The sequence below is a fragment of the Thrips palmi genome, unplaced genomic scaffold, assembly GCF_012932325.1.
Source record: "Thrips palmi isolate BJ-2018 unplaced genomic scaffold, TpBJ-2018v1 HiC_scaffold_7, whole genome shotgun sequence".
NCBI classification, from domain to species: Eukaryota; Metazoa; Arthropoda; class Insecta; order Thysanoptera; family Thripidae; genus Thrips; species Thrips palmi.
The window spans coordinates 8173223-8185518 of NW_023144634.1; the positions used below are offsets into that span (position 1 = coordinate 8173223).

At 51.6% G+C, this 12296-nt stretch overlaps 1 protein-coding gene across 1 annotated transcript in view; it reads right to left on the reverse strand.

Annotated features, from left to right (window-relative positions):
• The window catches only part of LOC117652499 (gamma-1-syntrophin), a 58317-nt gene that overhangs the window by 44842 nt on the left and 1179 nt on the right, over positions 1-12296 (reverse strand). The window contains exon 2 of the mRNA XM_034397453.1: positions 6291-6426. Within this exon, the coding sequence (XP_034253344.1) occupies positions 6291-6356 (66 nt within the window). The 5' untranslated portion in view covers positions 6357-6426. The remainder of the gene's footprint in view (positions 1-6290; positions 6427-12296) is intronic.

Below are 12296 nucleotides of genomic sequence, written 5' to 3' on the forward strand. Positions count from 1 at the left end.
GGGGTGCCCTCTTAGGGGTGCCCTCTTAGGGGTGCCCTCTTAGGGGTGCCCTCTTAGGGGTGCCCTTTTTGGGGTGCCCTCCAAGAGTAGACCACCGAGAGTTGCCCTCCAAGAGTTGCCTCCCGAGGTGACCTCCTTGGGGTGCCCTTGGAGTGTTCACGGCTGCAGGAGTGCCACGGAGGGCTCGAAGAGGGACCCTCAGAAACAATCGCTGGCTTTGGAACAGACCCTTGCAAACATTTCGAACGAAATGCAGCAATGTCGCTCGTCTTCCTGCACCTTCTCGCCTCGCCGCGGCACAGCCGGATGGGAAGCCCCACCACTGCTACATTTGAACCCTGCTCGCCCATCTCATTATCCCTTATTCGAGCTGACGCTACAGCGAGAGGTTCAATTCACTGCATTAAAGTCGAGCCGAATGACTCATCAAATTTTAATAAAGTACCTATGTCCTAATCGACCCATGTGCGGCAACGCTCATTTTTTGCCTCGTTCAAATTCGGGCGATGACGGATACGTTTACCTCTTTATCTTTACAAGCCATTCTTGGAACCTCTTTGTTTGAGGAATTCAGAACTGCTGACCCTCACCCAAAATTGCGTTAGCTACATTGCAAAGAAACTTTCCTCACTCCCAATGATCTTGTGACGCGTTCATTCGCTGTGTGTCACTGTTTCGCAAACGTATGGTGTTTTTTTCACACCACATTCTGTATGCAGATTGATCTTTTCGTGGATGAGGTTGTCAAAATCAGATATCTCAAGTTCCGTGATGGTTCTGCCCCGGCGTCATCAGCAGCAGCGGCGGACCGGGTCTCAGGGAAGCCCAGTTTCCCCAGTTCGTCTTCAGGGCATTGTTTGCGCGCGCTCCACCCCGGCCATGTCACTGTGGGCTATCCGGAGGGGGAAGGGGGCGGGAGGGTGATTGTCGTTGCAGTGCTCCACTGGCGCCCATGCGGATTGACCCTCCCCTGAAAACGCTGCCACCCCCGCCAGCTGATTGCAATACAGCTTCATCTCTCTCTCTCTCTGAACGCGGTAGGCCTGTGTGTGTGTGTGTGTGTGTGAGAGAGAGAGAGAGAGAGAGAGAGAGAGAGAGAGAGAGAGAGAGAGAGAGAGAGAGAGAGAGAGAGAGCAAAGAAAGAATTGTTTGGAATGAGTGGGGGGTGATGGCTGTGTTGGCAGGGTCATCCACAGGGTGCCAGTGGAGTGGGACACTGCCCACTGCGAGCACTCTTAAAACCTTACGAAGTATTTTGAGCATACATATAACAAACTAAAATACTTTGTTATACGAAGAAATAGTTCGTAAATTACGAAGTATTTTCTTTGTAAGCTTACGTATGCTCAAAATACTTTGTTATACAAACTACTTTTCTTTGTAAGGCCCAAAATAGTTTGAAAGGTTTTCTCAGTGAGGGTGCCCTCAGGCTTGCCGCAGGGGTGGATCCGGTTGGGAGGGGGAGGGACAATTGACTCCCCTTGGCCCCTAGACAAGCACCCGAAGGGTGGGCAAAACGCCCCTCTTCGTTGGCAAAAGGGGCTGCTTTGCCGGCTTTGCCCCCCCCCCCCCAGGCCGGCTCTGGATCCGCCACTGGCTTGCCCAGAGCGCTGCGGGTCAACTCCGGCTCCCTTCGATTTTTCACGGCGCTCCGTAGCAGGGGGCCGCGGCTACGCGGTCGGTTCCACGGCGGGGAGGCCTCGGCTAGCCTCGGCTAGCCTCGGGGAGGGGCGCGCCGCACAGCACCGCGCAGCGCCAGCCGTACTCACTGGCTGCGCCCGAGTGCGCGTGCGCGACGCCCGACCCGTCTGCCCCCGTTTCGCAATGTACCCCCTCCGCCCCCTCCCCCCGCGCGGCCCGCTGTATTGTAGGTTAGTACACGTCTCGCCCCGCTCCCCTCCCATTTTCCGCCCTCTAGAAGTGCACCTGCTTGCCCTGGAAGCGAAGCAGAGCGAAGCAGAGCCACCCCGCTGTCCCCTTATAGCCGCTGCGGCCTTCGTGAATTAACTAGAGGGTAATGAAAGCTCGGTGAACTGGAGAGGGAGGGAGGGAGAGAGAGAGAGAGAGAGAGAGAGAGAGAGAGAGAGAGAGAGAGAGAGAGAGAGAGAGAGAGAGAGAGAGAGAGAGAGAGAGAGAGAGAGAGGTGAGTATGTAGTGGCTTTGCGCTCAGAGGATGGAAGATGGTGCATACGCGCATACTAACAATAATAAAACACGATGAAAACGCCGATACACGGTGTCGCTGGGCGGACGCTCCGCGCTCCGCGCCGCGACGGAAATGGAAAGAGACTAAAGCAGCGTTTCAAGATGCCCCACGTCGAGGTGGAGATGCTCGTCGACGAGTCCGGCTGCGACGACTGCAAAGGCGACGAGCGCTGCTCCGGGTGGCACGAGCCGGACTCGGCCGACGACGAGGCGGAATCTGGCGCATCGGACGACGACGGACCCGACGATGACCGAGCGGCTGTTGACGAAGGAGACTGTGAAGGTATCGACGAAGGAAATTGTGAGGACGCTCCTGTCGGGTATTACGGGTACTACTATGATGAAGACGTGGCCTGGGATTGATTACCACCGGTTTTTGTTCATGCTACGGATTAATGAAATTAACGGCATGATAAATTGTTGAAACTTTTTACATGCACTCTTTCAAGCACATTTCAAGCAAGTTCCTGTTTTTTTGTTTTTTTTTTCAGGAACCCCGTGGAAACCTATGAGCCATTTCTTTAGAGCATATTTTGCTCAGAAACTCAAAAGAGTGCATAAAAAAGTTTCAACAATTTCTCATGAAAATGCACTGAACCACTTAATGGTAATGTGATATAATTTGATTTTAGTGTAAATGGACCGTTTATGTACTTTTGTATTTTTACTATTTTATTATAGAATTTTAGAGATGATAATTTGTACGTGTACTAATGTTGTGCGAAAAGAGGTTCCAGTTCGATATTGATTTTAAAGTTCCGGAAGTACTACACTGCCGCGTCTCAGATTGACTCGTATGTGATGTGTTCGTGTAGTTTAAATTAAATGCAAATTCATGAGGGAAAAGAGAGTTTACATTTGCGTATTTTCCAAACCTAGCTCCGGACCAGTGGATTTTGACTCAGAAATAGCTGCATCTAAAGCATGACTCAAGTCAGCGGCCGTTGGGCATAAGGACGTAAGTCACATGGGAAACCCATTGAAAATAGGTTTTTCTGTCCGATGACCATTCAAGTTGAGGGTGGAAATTTTGACCAATCAAAGAAAACGTGTTTCTTTGCGCATGCGCACAGCAGGAGCAAGCAGGGACAAAGAATTAAGTGTGTCCACGGCCACACCTACAGCAACGCCAGCCACACCATAATGTTTGCCATGCCGCTCCCACCAGTGTAGGCGGCATTCAAATGGCATCGATACCCCGGCGCGCGAGGCTGCGCCGGCTGACTGGTGTCTCTGGCGCGCGGGGTATGGCGTCATATCGATTTCATTCTTTTTGCCGCCACCAGTAGTACGTGGTGCCACTGGTCACCGGCCTGTCGACTCGGCGGTCGGTCTGTCTGTCTGCTTCGGGGCGACGGGCCGTCGGACGGGAAGAGGGTGCGTTGTTTGGGGCTTTGGTGGACGTCGCCCCCGCCTTGGGCGCCCCTGGAGGAGGAGGGAGGAAAGAAAGGGGGGGGGGGGCTCTTCTATTGGCTCTCTTTTGCAGATAAGCGTTTCGGCGGGTTCGAATACCAAGTACCACATTCTACTTTCTCTGCTGTGCACGGCAGAGAATGCACTGTGAATGCAAGAGGAAGGCAATGAAGATAACGAACGGTGTACGTGAAAGGCGGTAAATATTTGGGACAGCCATGAAATCTTGGGAGATCTTCCATGGGTTATTATGTGTCGTCGCCAAATATGGCACGGCACTTCATAATCACGCAGGTAGGCCAATGGGGGCATCTTGGGATGTAATGATTTCTACCGGTCCCCTAGACCATTGCTGCTGTTGACAATTGTCAGTGTCAATTGGGCTGTTTCGGGGATGAACCCCTGGATAAGATTTCACATGCCATGCCAAATATCATGTTTTTATCAGCTGTCCCATTTTTACCACGTGTCCCACCCCAACCGCCCCAAGAAAATAGGCTATGGTCTTGTCGAGATCACCAGTAAAATCCAAAATCACAAGACGAAAAGAACCAAAAACATGGTTCAATTGACTTTAACTCTGCCCATGAAGTGGGGATCGGGAGTCGTTTTCCATCGCCGATAGTAGTACTCGTTTTCCTGTTTCCCGTGCACCTCCTTTTTCATTACTTCTGCGGATCCAGTAGGAGGCAACGCCACGCATGAACTCAGGGAACGCAAGAGGGTCGTTGAGGAGGGAAGGGGAAAGACGATATTTATGAAGGCACCCCGAGTTCCGCATCCCAAACCCAGCCGCACCTGCAAAAGCGCGCGCACACACGCACACTCACACACTCACGCATCACACACACACTCACGCACACACCACCACTCACGCATCACACACACACTCACGCACACACCCCCACACTCACGCCCCACACACACCAAGACGCGCCCACACTCCGCCGGCCCACTCACGGGGTTCCACACACTCCGCTCACCGCACATCCACTCACGCACACAGCCGCCATCCGCTCCACACCGTTTCAGACAACGCACGCACTCACGCATCACACACACACTCACGCATCACACACACACACATACTCACGCACACACACTCACGCTCACAGGACGCCAAGACGTGGGCCCACGTTCCGCCGGGCCCTCTGCCGCGGCGTTCCGCGCGCTCCGCTCACGTGCGATCCTTTAGGAGGCGCAGCCGGGTCCATCCGTTCTGGCCGAGACCGTTTCAGACAACCGCAGCAGGTTTGGTCCGCAGTAGCGCGTCGTGAAGGCCGCCGCAGTTACACTTCGTGAACAAGGGTGGATTTTCGGATGGCAACAGGCCTTCCCCCTCCCCCCCCCTCTCCTCCCCTTTTGGCTGACCCTACACGGTAAAAACGGTTCCTGGTTTTACCAGGAAGCCCCTGGAAATCGCCTATGTCTCCATAGGGCTCCTGGGAAAACCAGGTACCGTTTTTACCGTGTAGAGAGCCGTCTGAATGGTAAGCAAAAGGCAACACTTGTAAGTAGGAAAAAAAGCAATACGCTCCCGCAAGTTGGCCACCTCAGTTACAGGACGGGTAAGTTGGGGAGAGGAAAGGAAGGGTGAGAAAAGTTCATCCCCCTGTGGTACTGCAGACATCTCGAGATCCATTTGACAGGTATTTTTCACACTTTGATTTTCTGGTCGAGGGATAGATCGAAGACAACACACCAGCTCCATATTGTTACTTTTCATCCTCAACTTAGCGATCGCCCGTGACCCAGTTTTCATAGATCTGTCCTTGTCGCTCCACAAGGGCGGATCCAGAGACGGGTAGGGGAGAGATGTCGCGAAACTTGCCTACCTACAAGGGAATGTGCTTTCCTCTATCAGGCGGTTCACCGCCTTCAACCGGGCGACGCCCCTCGTCCCTCCGGATCCCGCCGCCCGCTCCAGGACTGCCAGTGAGTGCAAGAGAGACAGGGAACGTTACGTAGTGTGTGGACGAACCCTTAACCCCACCCACCAAAGTGTGACTGTCACACTTCGTGAACGCAGTCGTGAAAGCCGTCATAAACACCGCAACAGCGACATTTCGTAAGGGCTGTTATGCAGGCCACCCGGGGCACCACAGTCCTACTCCGTCAAGGCCGCCACAGTCGTGCAGGCCGAACACCGAGGCCGCCAGCCCCACGCCACGAAGCGAGGGGCCGTCGACTCACATCGGGAATGTACAGAGTAATACGCAATACGTAATACAGTAATACGCAGCTTCCTTAATTTTTGATGCTCCACTATGATTTTTGGCAATGTTTATGACTTTTTGGCGGTAATACACGAGTGATACAAGTTATATGCAACCGGTGTACGGAGTCATGACGACCCCTCGCCGCGAAGTTCCCCATGCCCATACACTGTAAAAATTTTGGTTGTCACTTGAGAGCAATTTCAAAGCTAATTTTCCTTCCTTCTGCCGATGACACAGTTGTCAAGCCGATACTAAAAGTAACGGGTCTCTGATAAAAACGTCATCCGCTGTTTTGTTAGTGACAACAAATTTTTGCAGTAGTCACTCTTCGTGATGGGCGTCCTAGAAGACATCCAGTTACACGCCGTGAAGGCCTCCAGGAACGCTTTGCGGCGGCTAAGTTACAACTGCACGCGGCACGCCGCCGCCGCCGTTCGAGAGTCATGGACTCACCTTGTACTTGCCGACCAGCTTCTCTTGGATCGGGGTTGCCGTGGCCGTGGCCATGGTGATCCTCATGGTGGTCGGTGTGCTCGCCGTGTCTGCCGCGTGGTCGTGCCTGCCACCACACTCGATGCCGCTCGCTGCCCTGCAAGAAGAGCAAACGGCTATATTGTCGCTCCTTTTTAATTTTTAATTTTTAAATTTTTTTTTCACCGCTTTGCCGAGCGGCGCTCGACGGCACTCTAATGTCTTACGAAGAAATTTCCCATAATACGAAGAAAATGGCGCAAGCATAATACGAAGGTGGTTTTTCTTCGTATTACGAAGGTTTTTCTTTGTATCTTACAATGAAAGAGCAAAAAAGATTCGTATTACGAAGGAATATTGCTTCGTATTATGCTTGCGCCGAATTCACTGTAACATACGAATAACATGGGTCAAATTTCATTGTAAGACATTTAGAGTGGGCGACAGTCGCAGCGCCAGGGACCAAGGACCCTCCTCGGGAAACTTACGCGGAGCCGAGTGCCGCACTGGGTGAAAAGAATCGGCGAACAAAATAAAACTTGCCTTCGAGGAGGGGCAAGACCGGGCGACGCCGCGCCGCCGCGCCGCCGGGGCTGAAAGCGTGGCGGGTTCAAAGGGACGGCGCTGCGCCACGGCGGCGCGCTGCCCGCGGGACGCGAGGGATCGGGGCGGTCCCGAGTCCCAAGGGAGCGGGGCGGGGCGGGGGGGGGCCAAAAGGGAATTACCGGACAGCAATCGGCTGCACCGATACAGCAGGGTGGGCAAATTAGGGAGGGAGAGGGGTAGGGGTGTCGCGGAGGGAGTTAGGGGGGTTTCTGTTCGGGGGCGGCGAGAAGGGGAAGGGTAGCCGTTGGCGCCACTATCCGCTCTTCTTCTTTGCCACGCTGGGCCCTGTTGGCTGATTCCGAACAGTGCTCCGTCGTTCTCTCTTACCCTCCTCTCTCTCTCTCTCTCTCTCTCTCTCTCTCTCTCTCTCTCTCTCTCTCTCACACACACACAGTCCCTATCTCTGTCGGACTGCTGCGGACCGCCTCATGAGTGCGAGAGAGACAGTGCGACGAAAGCACCCTTCGGAATCAGCCTGGCGCTTCTAGTGCGACCGGCAAGTCCGGCGCCACATAGTCGCGATGGAAGCCATGGGCGCCACGCAGAACGCCCCCCCCCCCCGGCCCCCCGCGCTGCCTCCGCGGGGTGTCTTCGGGGAGGGGAGCCGGAGAGCAGAAGGGTGGTGGAAGAGGGAAGGGGTGGAGGGGGCGCCGGGCCTCATTCGCTGAGGAGGCCCTCTAAACACCACGGCACCACGGCACCCTCGCCATACATCACGTGTGGGGTGCACCGCTCGTGTCTCACCCCTCTGTGCTTCACCTCAGATTTCTCCGCTTCACTTGAATCTCCGAGCACCGGGACACCCTCGCGGTTTATCCGTACTCTGTGGAGATTGACCCCGGACACACAACCTCCCATAGCCCAATAGAATGTGTCAGCCGCGTGCGAATCGGTGCGAATACACTAGCTCCCTGCACTAGAGGTTTTGCTCAGTCGCTCCCAGCTTAAAATTCCACCTGGAATTTCCTCTGGATTTCCTTGTTTCCATCTGGATTGCTCATATCCATATGGGATTTATATTTTCCAGCTGGAAAGGGTCATTTCCATACCAGGCTGCTGTCTGGAAATAAGGGTTCCAGATGGAAATTTTTTTTCCATAAGGGTTTGAGTAACCCAGAATGGAAATTGTATTCCACTGTGGAAAGTCTGATTTCCATAGACCTCTTTGCCGTTCCCACGGTCCCCCTCCCTGGACCACCGTCGCCTAGCAACGCGAGCCAAACAAATCTCAGGTATGCTGCCAGCTAGGCGACGCACGACGGATGCGTTTTTTGGTCATATCTCGTAAACCGTTAAAGCTAGATGGGTAGTGTAAGCGAGCCGATTGTAGTTTAAGCAGAGATCTACAATCGGCTCGCTTACTGTACACGTCTATCTTGAACGGTTTAGGAAATATAGCCGAAAAACCCACCCGCCGCGCGCCGTCCGGTGTGCAGCATACCTGCGATTTGTTTGGCTCGCGTTGCTAGGCAACGGCGGTCCAGGGAGGGGGACCGTGGGAACGGCAAAGAGGTCTATAGCGAGATTTCCACAATGGATTTTACTAGAAATCCAGGATGGATTTTTCATTTCCAGACTGGATTTTGTAAGCTTTGTCCGCTAGGTGGCGCTAGTGTCGCTTTTTTGTCCTGAAGTAGATAAAAGGCTCTCCTAGCTCAAAGAAAGTGCCCTCATACTTCCGAATAGGTGGATTCTGAACGGTATTCACGAGAGTTATGAATCCTCATGTGAGTGATCTATGTATCAGTATTACAGGCTGAGATTTTTATAATCTAAGTTATCTCTCGCTTGTGACCAAGGCTCCCAATTTCCTTAGTCGAGGAAGTCTAATTCCAGAGGACATGTGACAAATCCAGTACCATCTGGCACATGATCAATTTTTGAGGCAGTGGCACCTGCACCTCTTTGGTGTCTGTACCATTGCCGAGCTGGCTTTAGCTTATCTACTTGATAAGCTTGCTCTAAATACTCAACTAATTCCCGCTTGAATCAGTATGAATACGCGAAAAGAATCCATATTTTGAAAAATTGGGGGACCACAGGGGGCACGCTCCATTCTAAAGTCACTGCGATTAGCAGTGTTAAAGTAAGCCTCTTTTTTTACAAATAAACGAGTACAGTATTTTGGAGTGATTTCCATTTCCACAGATGTGTAAATCCATACTGGAAATCGGAAACCCACAATGGAATTCATAAAATTCCAGATGGGAAAACGTTCCAAATACCAGCTGGATTTCAGATCCCTCTGGATTCTACTTTCCACAATGGAAATAAATCCAGACCAATTTCCAGGTGGAATTTTAAGCTGGGCTTCCTCGAACACTCGAGGCCTGCTGAGTCCCAAACATGCGCTGCAGCGCTTACGATTATGACGAGCCTCGCAAGGAGACCGCCCATGACGGGGCGGGCCCGAAAGGCAGACGATCTTTTGTGGTCCAGCCATTAATCGCAATCGCAATCGCCCAGCAGGGTAGGCAACATCAGCTCCGCTGCGCTTGCGTGTACTCGTGTTGCCTACCCCGCAGGCGCTCTCGCCGGCCACGGACCTACTGTTGGCTGATGCTTTCGTCGCTCTGTCTCTCTCGCACCTGTGAGGTGTGCCGCTCTGTCTCCCTCGCACCTAAAGGGCCAGCCATGTGTGCGAGAGAGACGGAGTGACAAGAGCGCTGTTGGGAATTAGCGGGCCGCCGGGAAGCTTCGGAGTTTCAGAAGTCTCTCTGACTGCCCAGTCAGCAAGGCCCGCCGCACCCGTCCGCACTGCAAAGCCGGTGGTAAGTTTACTTGCCACAAATTTGGCAAGAGGTTTTGAATGCCAAAAATTTGGCAAGCTTGGCCCGGAAATACTCCCTAGCTTGCCAAAATTTGGCAAGCTTATGAAGTTTGCCGACCAAAGGTTGCCAAATTTTGGCTTTCAAAACGGCTTGCCAAATTTGTGGCAAGCAAACTTACCTCTAGCTTTGCAGTGGAGCGGTTCCGTCGGCACACTCAACATCTTATGATCGTTTTTATACGTATTACGATGGTTTTTCATCGTAAGGTACGCATAAATTTGCACATACGTAATATGCATAATTTTTCATCGTATTACGCATGAATTTCATCGTATTACGCATGTGTATCATCGTATTATGCATGAATTTCATCGTATTACGCATGAATTTTATTGTAGTACGTATATTCTCATTTCAACGTATGTTACAATAGCCCTTTCATCGTAAGAATCTGAGGGTGGGCCTCGCTTCGTCTCTCTGAGAAGCTCCAGACAAAAAAAAACCACTTGGTCGGCGACATCCTAGGAGCGGGCGCTTGTGGTGTTTTATCGGTTCCTTCTATGTATACGAACTGCCGAAAAGACACTTGGACGAAATCCGACACCCCCTGTGGCTTTGGTACGGGTCTAAACACCCCAAAAACAGCTGTTTTCGAGGGTTTGGGACTAGATGGGTTCTCGCAAACCGAGATCCAAAAAAGTACCCAAATGGGTCTCAGATACTCAAAAAAATGCGCTCTTTCGAATGCCGTGTCGAACGAGGCTCTACGACGTCGGGTTTGGATGCTACGGGCTCTCAAAGTTGCTCAATTTCACTATTTTTACTGAAGATTTGAGCATATCAGGGCCGTTTGAAGTAGACCATCGGCGATTTCGCTCCTCTTTGTCTTAAATGGTGCCTACCCATAGGTAAACACCCCCACAAAATTTCAGCCATGTCAGGCAATTATTAGAGGAACTGTGAACAATTTAAGTTTTGGGTCATTTTACCACTGGGCTTAGGTGTTTTTGGGTCCAGAAAAAATAATTTTTTTAGCTATCTACTTTTGATCAGCACCTCTTGAAACGCCTTTTTAACATGGTGCCTCAAAACTTTTTTTCGAGGACAAACTTGTCTTTTTCTAGCTGTAATTAGAACATAACTTGGAGAAAAAGGCAAGTTTGTCCTCGAAAAAAAAGTTTTGAGGCACCATGTTAAAAAGGCGTTTCAAGAGGTGCTGATCAAAAGTAGATAGCTAAAAAAATTATTTTTTCTGGACCCAAAAAAACCTAAGCCCAGTGGTAAAATGACCCAAAACTTAAATTGTTCACAGTTCCTCTAATAATTGCCTGACATGGCTGAAATTTTGTGGGGGTGTTTACCTATGGGTAGGCACCATTTAAGACAAAGAGGAGCGAAATCGCCGATGGTCTACTTCAAACGGCCCTGATATGCTCAAATCTTCAGTAAAAATAGTGAAATTGAGCAACTTTGAGAGCCCGTAGCATCCAAACCCGACGTCGTAGAGCCTCGTTCGACACGGCATTCGAAAGAGCGCATTTTTTTGAGTATCTGAGACCCATTTGGGTATTTTTTTGGATCTCGGTTTGCGAGAACCCATCTAGTCCCAAACCCTCGAAAACAGCTGTTTTTGGGGTGTTTAGACCCGTACCAAAGCCACAGGGGGTGTCGGATTTCGCCCAAAGTGTCTTTTCGGCAGTTCGTATACATAGAAGGAACCGATAAAACACCACAAGCGCCCGCTCCTAGGATGTCGCCGACCAAGTGGTTTTTTTTGTCTGGAGCTTCTCTCTCGCTCTTGTGCGGTGTGCCACAGGGGTGCGAGAGAGACAGAGTGTGGGCGGCGGAATTGCTCGTCAAACAGTGAGACAAAACCGGACGCGCAGTACCTATTTAGCACGCTGTGGAATTATGCAGTGCCGCGAGACCTTTGTAGAGACAGACGTCCCTCCCCCTTCCCTCCAACTTCCTTTGTCAGTTGGTTGGCAGCCCTGCAGCGCGCGCTTCCGACAGGTATGTCAGGTTGGCCCAACCGGAGCGGTGCGAATAGCGCGCCAGCGCGCCCGGGCGTGGAGGTTAGTTCCGCTGTTGTTGCTTCCTGTGGCAGCGTGGTGAGCGCGCAGCCCCGCCGCAGATCCTAGTGGCTTGCACATTGTGCGTTACTGATTTTTGTGCGCTCATGCCACGTGTAGAGCACAGCAGCGACACTGATGGGTGTGCACTGATGCGGCGAGTAGCCCCTGCACTGCACTGATAATGAAAGAGTCATGATCAGGAGGACTAAAATTTTGGGTGAGGAGGGTTTCCTCGCCCCAATTTGGGTGAGAAAGGTTTCCGCACCCAAATTTGGGTTTCATTAAGGGTTTCATTCTCAGTGTGTGCGTTCAAGGGAAGGCAACCGCCATTGGGCGCAGCCGTGTCGCCAACTGCCCTCCAACTCGAGGCGCATGTTGCGCGCCGTAAAACCCTACGAGGTATTTCGAGTATATGTATCTTCTTGTAACGAACTAAAGGTAGTTCGTTACAAAAAGAATTTTCTTTGTAAACTTACTAAAACTAAAATATTTTGTTTTGTCCAGCTTCACAAGTCTTACGGTGAAGGTTCTCCACA